General features: G+C 54.9%; 1 protein-coding gene across 2 annotated transcripts in view; it reads left to right on the forward strand.

Moving 5' to 3' along the window:
* The first annotated feature begins 430 nt into the window (after positions 1-430).
* DPYSL3 (dihydropyrimidinase like 3) overlaps positions 431-19,693 on the forward strand; it is a 39,013-nt gene continuing 19,750 nt past the window's right edge. The window contains exon 1 of one of the 2 annotated variants that reach the window (XM_056350182.1): positions 431-762. In XM_056350182.1, the coding sequence (XP_056206157.1) occupies positions 469-762 (294 nt within the window). In that variant the 5' untranslated portion in view covers positions 431-468. Of the gene's footprint in view, positions 763-14,680; positions 14,832-19,693 lie in introns of those variants that run through there. The other variant, XM_056350183.1, reaches the window with a different exon arrangement.

The following is a 19,693-nucleotide window of genomic DNA, read 5'->3' on the forward strand; positions in this document are numbered from 1 at the left end:
CCGCGTCCCCGTCAAAGTCCCTGCTCCCCGTGTCCCCGGCGACTCCCCGAGCCCCGTCGAATCCCCGCTGCCCGTGTCCCCGTGTCCCTGCCGAGTCTGGGAGGGGGTGCTGGCACCCCGCCGCTGCAGGCGCTCGGGACCGGCGGCCCGGGGGCACCGCGCCAGCCGCCCGCGGGGGTCGGGCCGGGCCGGGCCGGGCCGGGAGGCGGCTGCACGTGCCCCGCCCGCCGCCGGGGCCCCGCCGCGCGCGGCTTCGAGCCCGGGCTCCGCCACACCGGCGGCGGGAGCGGCCGCGCCGCCGCCAAGCGCGCGCCGCCACCCTGGAGCCCCGCACCGCTGCCGCAGGCGCCGCCGGGGAGCGGGCCCGCCCCATCCCGCCCCGCCGGGGAGCCCCCGCGGCTCCGCCCCGGCCCGCCCCGGCCCGTCCCGGCCCGCCCCGTCCCGGCGGCGCGGCGCGGCGCGGCGGGCATGGCGGCGGGCGGGCGGCGCGGCGGCGAGGAGCTGCCGGTGTACCTGGCGCGGCCCGGCTCGGCCGCCGTGCCCCGGCAGAAGCGCGGGGGGCTCTTCTGCAGCGTCGAGGGCGCCTTTGAGAGCAAGACCCTGGACTTCGGTGCGCTGCGCGTAGGGCAGCGCCGCGCCCCGCCGCCCGCCCGCCCCGGCCCCGACCCCGGCCCCGAGTCCGAGTCCGAGCCGGGCCCCAGCGAGCCCCGCGCCGCCCCCGACGAGGAGCGACTCCAGGACCTGGCCCCCGCGGACGGCAGGGTAAGGGGCCGGGGCGCGGTGCGGTGCGGCGCGGCGGGGCTGGCCCGGGGCAGCCGGGCCCGGGGCGGGCCGGCGGTGGGCTCTGCGCCGGCCGCCCGCGTTCCCCGACGGGGAGGGCCGAGCTGCCGCCGGCTCGGTTTCTCGTATGAACGAATACCGCCCCCCTGCCCGCTCCCCCCCCCCCCCCAAAAAAAAAAAAAAAAGGGGGTGTGTGTGTGTGATTTTGGAGTTGCCAGTCCAAACAGGCAGGTCCTTATCTGCCAGTGGCACAGATCACAACTGCCAGATCAGCTGTGAGGGACAGGTGATGCCCATCCCTGGCAGTGCCCAAGGCCAGGCTGGACGGGGCTGGGGGCAACCTGGGCTGGTGGCCGGTGTCCCTGCCCGTGGCAGTGCACTAGACTGGATGGTCTTTAAGGTCCCTTCCAGCCCAAACCATTCCATGGTTCTATACCATCCCATCTATCTGGAAGTGGCATCACTGAAAGTATCATCAGGCACAAAGTTTCTCAACTTATGCCAAACTCAAGGTAATAAACAGATTCACCACCTCCGCAGCGTAGTGCCTTCTGCCAGGGGCCAAGGTGTCATGCTTTTTTGGCTCTGGTCCCATTTACACCAGCGTGAGTTTGGCAGAAGGATGATTGAATTAACAGTGCCACGTGGGTACCCGACTTGGGATTTCGGTGAGCCTGATGCTCATTTACATATGAGGCAAGTAAGGGCGTTAGGTGGCCTCTTGATCAATGAGTTCATTGGGGGCTGAAATTTTTACTAAATAGTCATCTTAAGGGCAAGGGTTTTCAAGGGTGAACAGGGCAAATTATTAAACCCCATTTTTAAAATTGGAAGCACAAGTCACCGAAGTAAATAGTGAGCCTGCAGAAGTGGTGTGGCCGTCTCAGGGTTCTGCAGAAACCTCTGCTTGTGTCCGGAGCATGAACCTTGATAAACTGCAGACATTTGGGACCTGGAGGACTAAGCTCAGCAGCCGGAGCCTGGTGGGAGAGCGGCAGTGAAGGGCAGTGGCTTGGCCTGTCTGTGTTTTGGGGAAAAGCATCAGACTGTCCTTGATGTCTCTGGTCTTCTGCAGGAGCTTCTAGGTAGGCAGCGGGTTGCTTTGAGGTTTCTTCATTGCACTTTAATTTCTTCAGCCTCTGCTTTTTAGTGTCTTATTGGCATGCTATTTGGTTCCTGTTACTGAGCTTTGCTCCTTTACAGCCCTTTTTACGCAGTCAGGAGCAAAACTAACGTTACTGCTATCGGTACCGACCTTGTCTGTATGGTTTGAATAGCAGCTGCAGAACTCTGACCGCTGCGTTAATTTTGTGCTGCTGCTTGTTGGAAAAGAGACAGAAACTCATGACAGCCTGCCTGTGGGTTTTACTCAGAGCTTTTCTTTATTAGCCATACCAAAAATTTGGAACAGTCTTGTTCCCTTTTAAGGTCTTAAGTAGACCCTTATCTCTGGAGTTTTGCAGCTGAGGTTTTCCTTCAACAGCTCCTCTCTTCCTGAGGATTTCTGCTCCTAGATTTCTTCCTCTGATGCCTTCCAGCTGATGAGCACCAGGAACCAAACCCTTTTTATCTGCTTGTCTTGCCTAAGAAGGTGGGAAGCTTCATGTATGTGTTCTTGTGCATATGTGGCTAGAAGGGATCGTGTGACTTGGTACTTCAGCTTTGAAGTGTAGGATGCCCCAGGATGGGAGCGCGCGCCATGTGTGCTGAGCCGTGCTGTGCCTGCCCCACCACGGAGAGTTCGCTTGTGTTGAACTCTGCACATTCAGAGCACACAAAGGCTCTTTTTGTCAAGGCAAATGGAGCTTCTTGGAATAATTTCCCAGACTTAAGAAACATTGTCATCTCCCCTTGACCAAGCAACTTATTAGGAAAGCTGAAAGTAAGAGACTTGCCTGTGCACAGGGCAGCAGAGATGTGTCTCCTAACTTTTGCAGTGAACAGTTTCTTGGAAGTACAACAGACCAACATACTTTTTTTTTTTTTTTTTGCATTAATTACAGTTAAAGCACCGGCATTTCTGCAGGAAAGACAACTGCAGCATGTAACCGCCCAGTGATAACACGTGGTGTGGTACGATGTGCTGCTGTAACGCGGGCCCAGGCGGGTGTTTCAGGCTCACTTTCCTTTATCACGAAGCCTGTCAGAAGGACAACAGCTGAGCTGTGGATTCGGGTGCAGAGAAGCCACAGCACGGTACAGCAAGGGGTACGGCGAAGGGCTGTTAGGTGCTGGGCCTTTGCTTCGTCAGTGGGAATTTGAGCTTTGCTGGTTAATTTGGGAGCAGTGGCTGGTCGCTGGGGCTGGAGGAGACCCTGGCCACCGAGGCTGCTGCCTGCCTGCCTGCCCCTGCGGGCAAGGTGGGCTCTCGGGGCTTGGCCACGTCCCAGTGCCCGCTCCTGGTGCAGACTTGCCCAAACAAGAGACATGCCTTTTGGGTGCTCTTTGCTGCAAGCAGGAGCCTGCTCTCCCTGGTACAAGGATCTGCTGCAGCAGGGGTTGTTGTTGCAGAACACTCAAGGTTTGGAGGAGCAGTGCTGGGGGGCCACATTCTGCTCTGGTCTAGGCTATTTGCAGAGACCTGATTTTACAAGAGCGATTTAACTTGCCGCAGGTTTCCTTCAGTAATGGCCTATGTGGACGCTACCCTTGTGAAGTTTCCTGCAGTTTTCCTTGAGAGCTGCCATGCCTTTGCCAGAGGGGATTTCAGCGCTTACTTTATTATAATGAAGTCAGAGAGCTTCTCTGGAGGTTGCAGGCAGCACCCTCTGAATTCCTGTGGTCGGGATGTTCTCCGAGGGCTAGCGGCGTACGGATGGTAGCAGAGAGCTGCACCGCCGGGCGTCTGTGGAGGCAATGTGGGTTTGAGGAGCGGGGAAGGAGTTTGTGCTCAGTGCCTGGGAGGAAGGTGAACCAGCAGCCTGTGGTAGCCGCCTCCATGTGCCTCCTCGCTGCTCAGCCGTGCCGAGACCCTGCTTTTTCCTCCGCCGGTTCAGTGTCACAGGCAGGAGCGCTCAGCTCATTACACGCTTGCTGCGTGGTTCTGCAGTGAGGTCGGCATTTCCAAGGCAACTGGCTGTGGTCCCACAAACACGGGATTGCAGCTTCACTGCAGGCTGGGGCAGCTTCTCAGCCTGGTGGCTGGGGAGGAGGATGAGGAGGCTTCCACCCTTTGCCGGAGCCAGGAGTGTGAGGGAAACTACCAGGCAGTGCAAGCAGGCGAGGGGTCCATCCCTCCAGATGACCCACCGGAGCCAGTCCGTAGCTTTCTCCTGGAGGTCGCCAGCGTCACGCGTGCCTCGTTGTGTCCAGTTGTGTGACACCACCCCGATTCAGGTGGTGATGAATCCTGGAAAGAGACACAAGGCTGCCTCAAATAGAGAATCAAGCTTGAACTAATTCGGTTCTCTCTTAGTTTTCCTTTTGACACATGTAAAATGTGCTGTGACTTCAGCATTCAGCTTTTTTTTTTCCAATTGCCAGTATTTTATAGCGGAAACACCAAGCCAGCTGCAGGCTTTTCTTACGCGTGAACTTTGCGTGATCAAAAAGCTGCCATTGTGCACTGCCTTTTAGCACAGTTTAAAGACTGGCATTTGTGAAAGGGGTCATAAAGCACTTTGATAACATTAATTCATAACCTCAGTATCACCCCATTCAGCAGAATGCTCTGGGTTTCGGTTTGGTTTTACTGTTTTTTAAGAGAAGTATTTGGAGTTACATTATTTCTGGTATTTCTACAAACAATAGGAACAAACCTAAGCCACTGAACTAGTTCCCACAATGCAAATACAACAGCGAAACCTATGTTATAATTCATGGAGTTTGATGCTAAAAAATTGAAAAAATTCCCGCACGTTTTTTGGTGTTTTTTGAGAAATCTGATGCCTGAAGCACAACAATAAGGAGTCAGTTCTTTGGCTGCTCGTGCCAGGATACAGATTGTTGCCAGCAGTTATGCAAAACGGCAGTGTTTGATAAACCACCCCTCCGTGTGAGAAGACACAGATATTAGATTTCATGGGGGTTATGCAGTAGGGTTAGTTTTCTAAAGAAATTAAGAATTCACTTAAGAGTTCCTGATTGCTGCAAAGAGGCTTTGTTTTGCCAAAACCCTCACTGTAACGTGGAAGCAGTTTGATTATCGCACTACCTCGTGGCAACAATGCTCGGTTCCCTTCTGTCCTCACTCAGCTCCAGGTGGCCAGGGCTTTGCCAGCCGGCTGGCCCTGGTGCCGTGGGTGTGCACTGGGAGCAGGGGGACACGGGCACGGCGGTACCTTGCTACCACATCCATAAGGCACCATGACGGCGCGCCGAGCTCGCGCTGCCGGGGCTTTGGAAGGATGCTGTGATTGTGATTCTGGGTGATGTGTTCTGGAAAACCTCATGCTTTTCCCAGGAAAATGTAGGTCTATCCGGTACTTTTATGCACAAAAGAAACTGGGTTTTGCAGCCAGGTGTAAACAAGATGGGTTGACTGATCGCTCAGTCCCGCATTGGTCCAGCCTGTCCTCAGCCTTCCCGAAGCAGATCTCTCTCCCCTGAAGAGGCGGGGGGCACCGGGCAGTGGGCTGGCGCGACCTGCGGGGTGAGGGTTTCTGCTGGTGCCTTGCTGCTGGGGCACAACCCTGGGGATGCACAGTGTTCAGAGGGGTTCTGTCCAGGTGGTTTAGAAGGGGCTCATGTGCAGGGCAGGGAGGCCTTTTCTGTGTCCGTGAGAGGGTTTATAACGCTCTTTATCTTTGCAAAATGATGCCCCCATAGACTCTTCCTTTAAAATAAAAAGACAGTGATATTTTTTCTCAATGTTTAACAATGAATAATAGATCCTAGCCATGGCACGTTTTATGGAAGCAATTAGGCATCACCAGGCATGCCACGAAGTAAGTCTACAAGATGCTTTAGCAATAGCCGGTCGCAGCAGGTAGGAGAGGTGATGCTTCTTTTAATACTGTATATTTTTTCTGGAGTTCTCAGAGAATGCAGCAAGACCTGCACCTGATGCTGTGTCAGGAAAGGCTTGTTTTCCTGAGTTGCTTCCAGCGTGGCTGGGATTGCCTCTCCCATGCCCGCAGACCCACAGCGGCTCGCCCAGTACTCTGGTGGGGGATGCCACAAGAAAAACACCTGCAGCAACACGTGGCTTCAGAGATGCAGCAGCTTCTCTCCTCTGAAGCGGCTCTGGGCGATGAAGCCCAGCAGGACATGAGCTGCCTCTGTCCCCACCGAGCTGCTGGCGGTGGGATGGGGCACAGAGGTGCGGGGCTGCTGGAGCCTGCGGGCCTGGCAGAGGTATGCGGAGGTGCCTTGGGAGCCTCCTGGCAGGCAGCGCTCCACCAACAAGCGTGCTTTGGGAGCCGAACTGCACGAGCCACATGGACATTTCTTGTGGTTATCACAACTTTGTGTGACTTTTGAGGTCCCTGTTTTGGGAAGGAAACACAAACAATGAAAAATTCTAAGCAGCAGCTAAACATTTTGGGATTTGCAAGGCAAGACTCCTTGCTTTCTCACTGGGAAGAGGCTTTGTTGTGCTGAAAATGCTGAGCTTTTTTCTGAACGTGATTGAAAGTGTCAAATGCAAACTTCAGTAGGTTTAAATTGAAATGAAACATTGCAGTTTGGCTGCAGCAAAATAGTAGGCTCTGTCCAAAATAATTTTTTCCTTTTCTTTTTATCTAAGATGTCAGTACCTCCAAGAGGCCAGAACAGCCCCAGCTCTGCCAGTTCACCGGGTGGGAGGAGTGTTTGTCTCCAGTCCATGCCAGGCTGCTGTTGGCAAGGTGGCCTAGGCTTCTGGGGGGCTTTTCCTAAGGCATGGCATCGTGCTGGAAGACAGGCAGCTGCCAGGGTACGGGTCTTCCAGGAGGATTCAGCAGAGTGACAGGGCTGTAGCTCAGCAGCTTTTACATGTCACTCGCCACTGCGCTGCTCTGCCCTGCGGGTGCCAGCAATCTTCTCGGGGTCCGGGCTCGCAGGGTGCTTGGGGTGCTGCCACGCTGCTTCGCCTTTGCAGAAGGGTTTTGCTCGCAGTCCTGCCTGGGCAGCCGGGGTCCCTCAGGGGCTGGGCTGGGGGCTGGCTGCCAGCGCCCTCCACACCAGGCACGTGGGTCAGGGTGGTCCAGGAGAAGCTGAAGCTGCGGTCTCACCTGTGAGGGGAGGGGACCTGGAAATAGCCTGAGTCTGTGTATACCCTGCCAGCTGGGCGGCTGGCACCAGAGCGTGAGCTTGCACATTGTCTAGGCGGATACAGCCACGTAGGAAAATTGTGTGGGTCTTAAAGGGAGGGCGTAGGAATCATTTGGTGGGAAGCTGTATGCATCTGTAATGCTGTATGCATTGAAGTGACTGTTTGGTGTCACTAGTGAGCTGGAAGGAGAAGTACAGCATGTGTGCAGGTGACAGTGGTGTTGTGGATGCCAGCTGGGGAGGGACAATCCCGATGTGGTCTTGAGGACTCAGAGATGTGAGCTGGGAATGACAAAAAGGTTCAGCTCTGAAAAGTGCAAGAGAACAGCCTTAGAGAAAGACTGTAAAATGTCGATGCCGTTGCAAGTGGCATCAAAACAAGGAGGTTTTGTGATGAGACTCAGAAAAGTGATTTCATACATGTGGCCTACCCGCCAGAGATGGTCTGGGCGAGTGCAAAGCTGGTCACTGGTGGTCAGCCCTAATCCTGAGGGAAACCATGGCGGAGACCAGCTAGAGCTGCGTTTGCTCGACCTCTTTACTTCAGGCAAAAGCTTTTGCTACACGGACTCCTTCCATCGTCACCTCTGCAAAGACGTGGAAGGCAGAGAAGGTTGATTTTTCTGCCGGGGAGCAGTTGCTATGGATGGCTGGAGGAAATGGGAGGAAGAAACAAAAAGCAAACATGCCGGCAGCCTTCCTGGAGACAGGGCTGAGAAGCTGGAAAATATAGCTGGACCTTGGCTTGTTCCGCTGGGCTGGCTCTTGGCTGTGGGTCGGATCCAGCAGCATCTTTCCCATGGCTCTGCTGGGAACAGCCGAACTCCATTTTACAGTGCATGGATTTGGATCCAGTGACGGGTGTTTCCGTTCAGCTGAGAGGGGAGAAGTGACGCTGAACAGAGAGCTCAGGCCTTTCTAGTCCTTGCTCCTAAAGGGGCGAGATTGGTACCTGTATTTCATGGGCTCAGCTGGCCCACCTGTGCTCTGAGGGGATTGAGTCATTTCAGTGGAAATCCAGATGCTCTTGTGTAGCCAAAGCTCACCCCACGGAGGGAGCCAAGTATGAAGTGGAAGCCTCCAGGCTTGGCATTAGCGTTTTGCCAGGGATGACGTTTCAGGGTGAGCGTTCTCCTCTAGCCGGGGTGCAGCAGGGAGGGATGCAGCTGCCCGCAGCGGGAGCAGGCATCTCCAGTGGGGGGGTGCTGTGCACCATGGTCCCCATTGCAGCATGCAGCGCAGCATGCAGGTACCCCACTGCCCCAGCCGGCTGCTGGTGTGGCTGCAGGTGTCGTTGTGGGGTCTGCGGGATATGTCCTAAAGAATGGGGTTGTTACCTCGTGTGGTGAGAGCCTGCATCCCCAGCCGTGCTGCCGTGGGTCAGGCCTCAAGAACACTGATGCTGGATTAAAGATCATGAGATGACAAAGCAGCCAGGCATGCTGTGCTCTCTTTGTTTGTAGCTGCCATGATTGCTGATAGCATCCTGCTTCACTGGTGCCTGTGGCTGTTACTCTGGGCTCTGGGGCAGCGCTCCAGGGAGAGCTTTAGGGCATCCCTGTACCTGTCGTGGATGCACAAGGATGTGTGCTGTGTCACAGCACTGACCCGAGATCCTTGCTGTGTGCTCGGGCACCTGCCAAGACCCTGTCCCAGCCACGGGCCAGTGGAACGGGTGGCTGGTGTGCCTGAAAATGCTTGGGTAGCTGCTGATTCGGCAGTCACCTCTAGAGAGCTGTCTGCAGGCCGCTCCGTGTCACACGCAGAGTGGGTTGCAATGGCTGTGCTTTTGCTAGGGTGAAGTGAGTTCAAATTGCACAAAAAAGCTTCGCAGAAGTTCTGTGTGTCAGTGGAGAAAGGAAGCAGCAGCTTGTGCCTTTAACATCACGGTGAAATAGCTGAACCTAATAAGAATCTTGTTCCTCAACACACACATTAAAGAAGTGAGGAGGGACCCTAATTTGGCCCAAACTTTCCCTTTGCATCAGACTGATGTATGAAGGAGTGGGGAGACAGGCAGAAGGGACTGAGGTGCCATCATTGGACGCAGCACGTGCTCTGATCCCGTGTGGGAGAAGAGCTGTGCCACCATTGCAGCTGCACTTATCATGCACGTGGCACGAGTCTGGATCTGTTCGTGGGTGGGGTTTGGGTCCATCTATGGTTTACAGCATCTGGTTTTCTCTGGGATGTAAAACAGATGATGCTTCCAGTGAGCTGAGCCAGCCCCAGCCAGGTGCCTTCAGTGTTAGAGATGTCTCTGGAGAGGGGAGCTCTCCTTAGCCTGGCGTTTTCCAGCTGGAAAGGGGTGCCTGTGTGCTCCCTGTGTCTGCTGGCCAGGGGTGTCGGACCTCCCGCAGGGGATGCAGCCAGGTCTTGATGTCCCTGGGCTTCCTTTTTTCATGTGGCTCTTTGCTGTGACAGCACAGCAGCCTGCAGCAGGTTCTCTGCTCGCAGCTGAAGGCTGGAGAGTTATTTTTGAGCATTTCTTTGGTGCCCTGGAGCACCACCCACTTGGCCAAGAGCCTCCTTCTCTTAGTGTTGCAGGGAGGACCCTGTCTGGCCTGGGGGTCTCATGTCAGTGGGGCTGGGGCTGTCAGAGGTGCAGGCAGGTGGAAGAAGGGCTGCAGGGAGGGACAGGGAGGGTGGCAGCAGCACCCTCCAGCAGCTGCACCAGCCGTGGGTTGCAGAGGGTCTGGCTCTGTGCTCTGGTGACGTGCTGCAGCAGGAGCATCCACCACAGCCCCGTGCTGCTGGCACTGGGTGGCTCTGCTGGGCTGGGGGCTGGATGGGGGAAGAACAGTTCTGACTGAGAATGAAACGCCTCTCGGGGCACCCCTCGTTTTTTCCTCCAAGCTTGGTTGTATGCTCTGCTACTTCTGCTTCTTTACTGGACCATTTGGACCCTACTTCTTCACCCAGGTGTTAAGCCCTTGAGCTCCCAAGGCAGTTTGCAGATTCAATTTTTGCCCTTCATGCACATGATCAGTAACAAAACCAGGGAATGCCTGCTGCTCTGCTGGGCTCTCGCATTTCCATCCTGCCTTTGAAGGGAGGAACCAGAGAGAGGCGAGGACCCACTGGAGCTGTGGGGTGAGGTGTCTCGCCCAGGTGCTGCTGATGCTGGCAGCGATGCCGAGCAGAGGGACAGGGGCGGTGGCAGTGCCCAGTCCTGCAGCCCCCACAGCTGGCGGCTCCCTGCCGGCCCTGGCACCAGGGGAAGGGAAGCACGTTTTGAGCCACCCAAGTCACCGGCACTTCGTTGCTCTGCAGGTTCAGGCTGTAATTGAACTAATTGGCCTTGAAGCATCAGTCACTCGTGTACACATACTAGCATATTCCATTTGACATGTTTGGTTTCAACCCGATTTATTTCTGGCAAAGAGATGAAGCTGTTTCTCCCTTGGCCAGACACCTCTGCATGCCCGCAGGGTGCAGGAGCTTGTGCCATGGGGACGAGACTTCCCAGCTGCAGTGTGGGGAACCGGTCAGTCTTTGCGGTCTAAAGCACTGACATCCCATTGTGTAAAGGAGGGGCAGCTGGGAGCCCAAGGTGGTGTGGCTGCAGTCCTGAGGCTGTGGGCATCAGGCTACCAACTGCTTTAACCACCTGAGTATGTCCGTGCCCAGTTCTCCGTGGTCTCATGGGGACAGTGCCAGGCAGCCCACAGACCTCAAGGTGTCCCCAGACCACCGGGTGGAAACTGATGTTTTGACAGGGCTGTTGTCTCGGTGTTTGCTGTGGACACACTGTGGGCTCCTGATGGCCAAGGGCAATACCTTCCAGGGACTTCTGCTTTTACAGAGCCTCTGTTATCCGCTGTGAAGCATCATCTCAGACAGGCTCTGCAAGCTGCCTCATGAGGATTTTGTGGAAGGCATCACCTTCAGTCCAAAGGAGAAAGAAGGGAATGGACCTGAAGTTGCTGTGACCTCTAATCCTTAATAAGGCTGCAGATAAATTCTGGCTTGAACCCACCCTGATGTCAGTTTGGACAGGTGATTGAAATTACGGTAATCCAGCTGGAGTGGAGGTAACACCTACCTGAAAACATTCAGTGCTGACCTGGAAGTTTAGTTTGTTTCAGGCCATACATCTGCTGATTTCCTTCCTTGTTTCCACTGCCAAAGCCCTGATGTATATTCTAGCCAGGAGAAAAACTCAGCAGTTGCTCCACTGTGGAAAAACTTGTGTCAGTGCCCACCGGCTGCCTCATACAACATAAAGAAAGTCTCCTGCTGCCTCCTGGCAGACCTTATGTGCATCCAGCACCAGCAGCTGAGTTTGATTCCTTCCCATTCATGTCTGCTCCAGAGTGGGAGTTTGCAAGGCTGCAGAGCTCCATATTGCCTCTGGGAGATGGTGTGGATGGTGGGAATGGTGTGAAAGACAGTGTAGTTGTGTTTCTCAGTAACAGAGCCAGTGGGCTCTCTTCCCAGTTTCCTCCAGCTCTGGCTCTCAAGTTGAGCATCAGAGGTTGGGAGAGCTGGAGCCAGAAGCACTGAACAGCATGGTCATCAAATGCTTGTGAGCACTCATCACTTGGAGCTGGGCTCCCCCACAGAAGTAAGGGTGACCCCATGGATCCCAGTGGGAAGGGCACAAAGGAGTGTGGAGGAAGAGCCACGGCTCTGGGTCGGTAACCACCTTCCTCCGGGCACAAGTGCAAGAAAAGCTTCTCTGAAGTTTGTGTGTGGTGGAAGTTCCTGGTGTGCTGGGTAGGAGTGCATGACCAGCCTCTTGAGACACCACATCTTGCCAGAGGTTCCACCTGGAGAGAGCGCACCAGCTGCGGTGTTTCCATCCCTCGGATTCACTCTGCTCTGAGGAAGCTCAGGTCCTGAAAGCTCCTCTGCTAGGAGAGAAGAGGGGATGGTTTTATGTCAAGAATATGTATGGGGAGGAGAAGACCCTGTGCATGGGGACAGGCTGTCCTGGCAAGTCTACTGAACATGATGACATTTGAGCCCTGATTATTCCCTGTCTGGTTATATTCACTGTACCTCAGTTGTGTCCGTCTGTAAGAGCTACTTGATCACAGTCATGGGGGGTTGGTGGGATCTGCTTTCTGCCTTTGCACTAGGGCTGGGTCAGCACAGTCCTCGTCTTTCCAACAGGTGTGTGGCCTGGCTGCTGAGCACTGGTGGGCCACGGTCAGAGCTGGGTTTGTTTCAGTGACGAAGTCCTTGCAACAGCACGTGCTTTCTATTCGATGTTCACACCACTGGTGTTCCTCACCATGTTCCTGTCACCCATCGTGGCTGCCCACAAACATGTAGTGCCATGTTATCCCTGTAGGTGTTTCTGAGGAGGTTATGAGCTGTAAGAGTATTGCCATTTTAAAATAAGTTTCAAATTGACCAGCTTTCTTATTGAGGATGTTTCGAAGCATGCAAGTAACAACTTTCGGACTGCACTTGGAAGAGGTCCTATGGAAAAAAATACAATCTTTCTCCATTCTGAATGTTTTGGGCCCAGGGCAACATGTTTTACTCTGTTTGTGCGAGTGTCACATAGCAACCAGAAGGAAAGCGCATCCCTTCAAAAGAGGGGTCTGAAGTCACCGTGGCTGGCCAGCATCCAGGGGGTTGATGCAAGCTCAGTGCTTGAAAGTGTCTTAAGTGCTCAAGTCAGCAGAATCTGTGTGTGTAGTCTTTTATCTATTATTAACTGCTACTCTTTCTGTTACTGGCTCCAGACAAAGTAACATGGTACCACACAGCACAGGGATACTCTTAAACTTTCTGGAAAATGGGTGAGTGAAGTTTCAGGAGATTTGGAGATGGGGATAGAGGGTGTTTCTCATGTCCCAGCTCCACTCAGTCTAATTTCAGTAGAGACCAGGACCTGTTCTTGAAGCATTGCAGCATCATGGCAAGAACAGTATGCTCTGCTACCTTACGTCCTCCTGGCACGCTCCTTGGTTGCAGGGGCTCTGGCGCAGCACTGCTTCCCCATTCCCTTCCCGGCGCTTGCAGACACCTCCTTGCCCACGGGTCCACCCAGGAGTGGGAAGGCTTTCAGCCCGGGTCTTGCCGACTGCTGGTGTGCAGCAGCTCACAGGCAGCACGGAATGGAGGCCGGAGGCAGTGGTCCAGCTGGGCCAAGCAGCCCATGCAATTTTGCAGATACCCTCGTTGTGCTGGCAGTAATGAGTAGGTTACAGAGAAGCTGATGACTTTCACTTTAAGCTGGTGAATGCCTTTTGGGTTTAGAATAAATATGTATCCAGTAAACTTTCTAAGAGCTTCATCGGAAGCACACACAGAATAACAAACTTGGTGAGTAATAAAAGCTGTGGGCTGGGTTTCTGAGCCAGTAGAGACATCAAAGCTTCTGGTAAGGGAGAGCTGCCATAACAATCGATGTACTTAAACCCTTCAGCAAGGAGAACGTATGATTAATGCTGTTGAGCGTGACCCTCCCCTGAACCCCGGCAGCAGAGCTGGCACTCCAGACAGTCCACACTGGAATCACCCACCTCTCTGGCGCTTGTGGCAGTTGGAGCTGGCTGCAGTGCCAGGGGTCGTGCCGTGAGGATTCCTTTGCCCAGGCACGCGCTGGGGAGCAGGGTGCTCTTTGAGGTCCCGCAGCCCTTGCAAACCATAGTTAGGTTCTAATTTGGAAGGTGAACTTAAGGGAGGGCTGGGTCAGGCAGCTTGTTTTTCCAGCAGGAGCTAGAAATGGGATTTACAGCAATGTACACCTGTGCCAGGTGTAGCTGTGGGATGTGGCTGGCAGATGGCACACCATTAGCAGCAGGATCTGTAGAAGGATCTTGCTGATGGTGTTCAGAGCTCTGCATGTGAGAGGAGGCGCAGCTGGCCTGGGAGAGCAAGCAGGATTCAGGCCCGGCCGTGACTGTGCGGGACCTGCCGGCAGCATCGGACCGCGTCAGACAGGAGAGGGCAGGCGAGTTCTTCCCATCCCAGACTCGGGCTGGGTGGTCTGGCCGGCTGGCGGGGGGGGGGTCCCAGGCCAGCATCGTCCGGCTTGGCACACGCGGATACTTGTAACCAATTCCACAGTTCAAACCTTCCTACCAAGATCACCGCTGAGGGGATACAGGAGACCTCAGTACTGCTGACGCGCACAGTGTTTACAAAGGATGCAAGAATCCCGGAGTCAGACCTCCAGTGCATTTTACTATTTTTTAAATGTTTCCAATTCGTGTGCCTGTGAAAGAAAGCTTAGGGTGATGCAGATGCACTCCAGCAGTACCCAATAATCCATTCTTCTTGAAATTTCTTTCACTTTTACTTACGTGCCGGCTGTGCAATGGGCGAAGTTGGATGTGTGGCACTGGGTGCCGGTGCCCAGCACCTGAGGTGCAGAGGGTGGCAAGCCCCGGTCAGTGCGCGGGGAGTTTTCTGTGGGGCAGTGCACAGTGCCAGTGCACTGAGAGCGGTACCCAGAGCCCAGTACAGGGAGCACAGTACCCGGTACTGGCTGCACTGGGAGCAGTGCCTACAGCCTGGTATGTGGTACCGGCTGCACTGGGGTACCTGGAGCCCAGTACCCAGTACTGGCTGTAGTGGGAGCAATAGTTGGAATCTGGTACCAGCTGCACTGGGAGCGGTGCCCAGTAACCAATACTTGGTACTATCTGCACTGGGAGCAGTACCCGGTGGCCGGTACCGGCTGCGCCGTGGCGGGCGCCCCCTGGCGGCCGCGGAGGGCGTGGGCGGGGCGGGGCGGGGCGGGCGGGGGCCCCGGTGGCGGCTGGCACGGCGTGCGGCGGGCGCGGGCTCGCCTTTGTGCGGAGCGGGCGCGGAGGCCAGCGCAGGCGGCGGCGAGGCGGGCCGGGCCGGGACGCGCCATGTCGTACCAGGGCAAGAAGAACATCCCGCGCATCACGGTGGGTGCCGCGGGCGGGTGGGGGGGGGGGGACGCTGCCGGTGCGCAGCGCCCCGCGGGGCCGCCGGGGAGCACGGGGCGGGTGGGGGGTGCGGCTGCGAGGCGGCCCGGCCCGGGGCGGCGGCGGCGCGCAGACGAAGAACCGCGGCCCGTCCCGCCGCCCGCACAGGTGCCCCGGCCCCGCCGGTGAGCCCGGGCTGGGCGGAGCCGTGCCCCGGTGTCCGGCGGTACCCGCTGCCCGTCCCCCAGGGGAGAGCGGCGGCAGCCTCCCGCGGAGCCCGGCGAGCCCAGCACGGGCGGGCGCCCCTCCGAGCGGGGCCGGCGGCGGGGAGCGGGCGGCCGTTCCCGGGGCGCGGCGGGGCCGGGGCGGTGCGGTGCGGGCTGCCCGGCCGGCCCGCAGGGCGTTCCCCGCGCTCGGTGCCGCCCGCCGCATCCCCAGCTGCGCCCCGGTGTCGCCGCATCAGGTGCAGCGGGCCCTGGCTGGCGCAGTAGCGCAGGGACCACACCTACCGCCGGCACGGCTCGGCACGGCTGGGAGAAGAAAGGCGCTGGCTCACACGGTCTGTGTGGCGGTGCGGAGCCTCGGGGTCCCCGCGGTGCCTGGCGGCGCTGACCCGGCTGCCGTGCTCTGGTCCAGCTTGTCCCTTCCTCCGCGGGGCGGCTGTTCGCCCCGGCCCCCCTAGGGCAGCCTCACGGGGCTCTCTTCGGGGAGGGCAGGCGGGGCTTTCATCTTGTAGGTGGCTTTTTGCTGGCTTCGCATAGCTCCTGATTTTCCTCCTGAGGACAGATTTGGCACCTTGAAGATAAAGGGAAAACAAAGCACTTGAGTTCCGTTACTCCTTTTAATCTACAGATGTGAACAATGTGCTCCCAAAGAAGTGCAAAGATCATTACCACTGTAAAAAGAAATCCCTTTGTCAATCCAGATTGAATTCCTTTCTTAAGCAATATTACCGCTTCACACATGTTGTCTTTTCTGTATCCTTAGACCACCATGCTGACAACAGTACTGCTGCAGGTAGGAGTTCTCCCATTCTCTGGGGCCTTTTCTGCAAGGACCTTTATGATACGCTTTAACAATATGCAGGGCTTGTTCCTGCTCTTCTGGGATCTGGCAGGAGCTTTCTCACCTCAGTGGTAACAGAATCTCACCAGTTGCTTTATTTCTCCATGTTAAATCCTTTCCTCAGCCTGCTGAGGCTGCAGGTGCTGTGGACGCACGGTGTCTGTGTAGCTGATGTTACAGGTAGCTTTCTCCTCTGACTTCTGCAGCTTGGTGGCAGCCCTCCGGGACTCACTTGCCCTGTTCTGCAGCGTTATCGTGTCCTGGTTGGGGTGGAGGAGATTGCTCTGGAATTCTGGTCAAATGACCCGTATGTCCCGAACCCATGCTTTGAGGCTCAAGGGAAGCAACAAAGTGAAGTCAGGTGTTGGGTGGTCTTCTCTGGTTCAAAGGAATGGCAGAAAGAAAATCAGCAACGGTGTCTCCTGTAGAACAAAGCCTCTCCTGTCCCTTTCTGCAGATTGTTTTATTTGTTTATTACTTCTTCCTAGATTTCCACCCGGGAATCTGTTCTTGCATGTCCAGACACATAGCAGCTTCTGGGCACGGCAGATTGTCAGCTAAGCTCTGCTTGTTAACAGAGAGATTTTGGGGACTGTGTTGTGCCATTAGAACATAAGACATCTCAGAGACCTTGGAAGCATCTAAAGCATCACATCTGGGGAGCATGACAGTATACAGAGAATTACAGGAGCCACCTTATGCTGGCAGGTGACTCGCCTATAGATCGCAAAGCTGATAGCGCTGAAGCAGTGACTGAGCCGCATAGCATATGAAGGGAGTAGTGCCTTCCTCACTTCTGTCACCCAAGCAATAAGCAGGTTTGGCTTCTGTGTGGGAGTTAGGTAATTTGAGTATTTTTACTTCCTGACAGCTATTGTCTGAACTATCTAGTGATTTTTCTGGAGATGTGCAAACACTCCTTCCTGTTGTACACAACAGTGCTGCAGTCAGAATTCATAGTTAGTTTCTGATAATAACGTGAAAAACCACAATTTGCCTGTTGTATCTGTTTGCAGCAATTTCTGGTATTTTCTAGCACAGCCATTTTAGTGGAGAAGCCAGGAGCATGAGTGAGGGGTGCATGTGTTTGTGCAAGATAAATTGCTGGGGTAAATATTCCCAAACTAAATTGTAAAAGCCTAGTCAAAAGCTACGTGTGACAGGCAGGACCATAGCCCTTGAAGGAAGATCAGGACGTGGGCATACTTGTTGGTTGTGATGTGGAGAAAACATGGGGAAGAGGTTAACTGAGTCTTTTGGCTTTCTCTGTGATTGCTTCATCAGCTTGATATGTAAGTGTTGTTCTTCACTGTGGCTTAGGTTGTGCATAGTGCATCAGAGACCAGTAAACGTAGTATTACTTTCCAGATGTGTGCTGATGCTGGGATGCCCACCTCAGGAGAGTAGTAATTTCAAACCTTGTGTGTCTATTGAGAGACTTTTTGTTAGTTCCTTTTCCTTGATTGTTTGGAGATACAATCAAAATACTTCTGCTGTCCACAGTATGTTTTCCTACCCCTGCGGAAAGAAAGGTGGAAGACTGAAGTGGTGAAATGCCTTGCCCTGGTTTCACAAAGTAGCTGTTAACAGAGCTGTCAGTTGAATCAAAATTGCCCAGTCTTTGTGTTTTGGTTGCAGAAACCTTCCCTACCCCAGGTAGACTGGAGTTACCATATTTTTTCTTGGTGTAAGCCATGCCTGTCCTGTTCAACCGCCCTGTCAGAGCCCACAAGCACCATCTCTGTGATGTCTCTGGCATCTCTAAAGACAATGAGGTCTGCACGGGGACGGCTAGTATGTTGTATGAGGTGCAAGCAGGGAGAAAAGCCTCAGTTACTGACTAGACAGATTTTGGTAAACTGGCAGCAATCAGTATGGCGTTTGTGACCATGCCCACAGACTGGGGGGGTCACTGGGTGTAGCTGGCAGCTGGCTGGCTGTCCCTGTGATTCCACCCAGGGGTTTTTCCATGCTGTCATGTGGTACATGAGTAAGGAGACATCCAGCTACTGGTGAAACACCGTTGCAATTAGTGTATCTTTTACAAGGGAAAGGGCGATAAAGCCGTACACCTGCTTCCATGCTACACTAATTATGCCCTTGGGCTTTGCAAACAAGGTGAGCACTATTCTTGGCTGGATTCAGCAGCCTTCTGGAAGCTGCTGCCTCCCTTCTGTAGTGTCACGCTGAGAAATGTTAAGAGACCCCCCCGATATCTTGGGATCTCAAATGACCAGGTGATGCTTAAGAGCATCAGGAGCAGAGTGTGGGCATGAGGGAATGGGTAATGGTTTTGAAAGCTTAATCCCAAATGCCAATGGGCAGAGAGACGGGGAGTGTTGGGCAGAAAGGCTTCCCAGCAGGGCAGGGGTGTCGGGGCTGGCGCTGATCCCACCAGGTTTTGGCAGAGCTGTTCTGGGGAGAGGCTGCAAGGCTTGGCCTTGTGGGACAGCACCTGTGCCTGTAGAAATGAATGCTCATGAAGGGTACCACACTGGTGACTAATGGGCTGTCCCTGGCTGTGTGGAGACTTGAGCCACAGTCAGTGGAGGAGACCCACCCGGCATGTCCGACGGGTCAGTGCCAGCGGTCAGGTGCAGTCGCGTGGCACCTTTTGCTCATGCTGCTGCTTTGGCATGCCGGACCCTTTGCACAGAGGCTGGTCCCCACGTGCTGTGTGCAGGCAGAGGCGGCTGGGCATGCACCCCCGCCCCCCCCATCCCCGCCATGCTTCTGCCAGCCGGCAAGCAAGGTGCTCCCTGCGCAGGGTGCAGGAGGGCTTTTCCATCTGCTGACAACGGCTGATAACAGCCCAACACTGCCTGGCGGGGAGACATGGTGGGTGTGGAGACGCACAAATGAGCCCTGGCAGGGGAAACAGTGCATTTACTGTAATCTGAGGCTGCTCTGGCGGTGTGTGCTGCAGAAGCCTGTCTATTAAGTTCCACTTGTTTCCTCCTAACTGCTTCATCCTCTTCCTTTCTTGCTCCCCTGCCTCTTGGCATCTGGGTGCCCTCCTGAATGGTGCCAGAGCCTGTAGCTGTGGTGTCACTTGGATTTTACTCATTTTATTTAATTATATTTTTTCCTCACAGCTGGTGGGTAGGCACTGATGCCGCCCTGCTCTCCGTGGGTGCGGGGGGTGTCTGGCAGTGCCCAATCCCCTGAAGGAACGCCTTGTTTGTGCCCCAGCCATTAAGGACCTCACCGTTCTGTGTACTAACAGAGTTAGCACTGAGCAGCCCTTCACATCTGCCACAGAATGACCATTTGTGTTTGTGGGCAGGCATATTTTCTGAGTTCATATTAACAGTTTATTCAGTAATGGTCAAGTGCTGTGGTCTCCTGCCCCCGCGCTGCCTGCGCCTGTCTCCCTTCTCTTTGTCTTGTCCCATGCGCAGGGAGAAGAGGCCAGCATCAGTATTTGCTGTTGCTTCTGCACTCTAGTGAGAACGAGCTCCAGGGCCTTTGGGAAAGCAAGTTGGGCAGGTTTAAAGGCAAAAAAAAGTGGAAGCCCAGTTGTGTTACTGGACCTGGGCAGGTAGGCTCCCATTTTTTTTCTCACTATGTAGGCTAGGTAAAGCCAAGGAGGATCTGCCAGGGCATAGGGGTTATGTGGGAGAAACTGTATGTACAGTTGACTGAAATACAAAACAATGAGTCCTTCTCTGTGTTTTGACTGTGACCCTGATTCTTGTGTGGCTGATACCTGATACTGTTGCTTGGTAGTTTCTACCTATGTTTCTTGTGCTGTTACTTAAATATTCATCATTTGCATGCATGGGAGTCATGGCTCA

This window comes from Falco biarmicus, chromosome 8 (genome assembly GCF_023638135.1).
Source record: "Falco biarmicus isolate bFalBia1 chromosome 8, bFalBia1.pri, whole genome shotgun sequence".
In the NCBI taxonomy this organism is placed as follows: domain Eukaryota; kingdom Metazoa; phylum Chordata; class Aves; order Falconiformes; family Falconidae; genus Falco; species Falco biarmicus.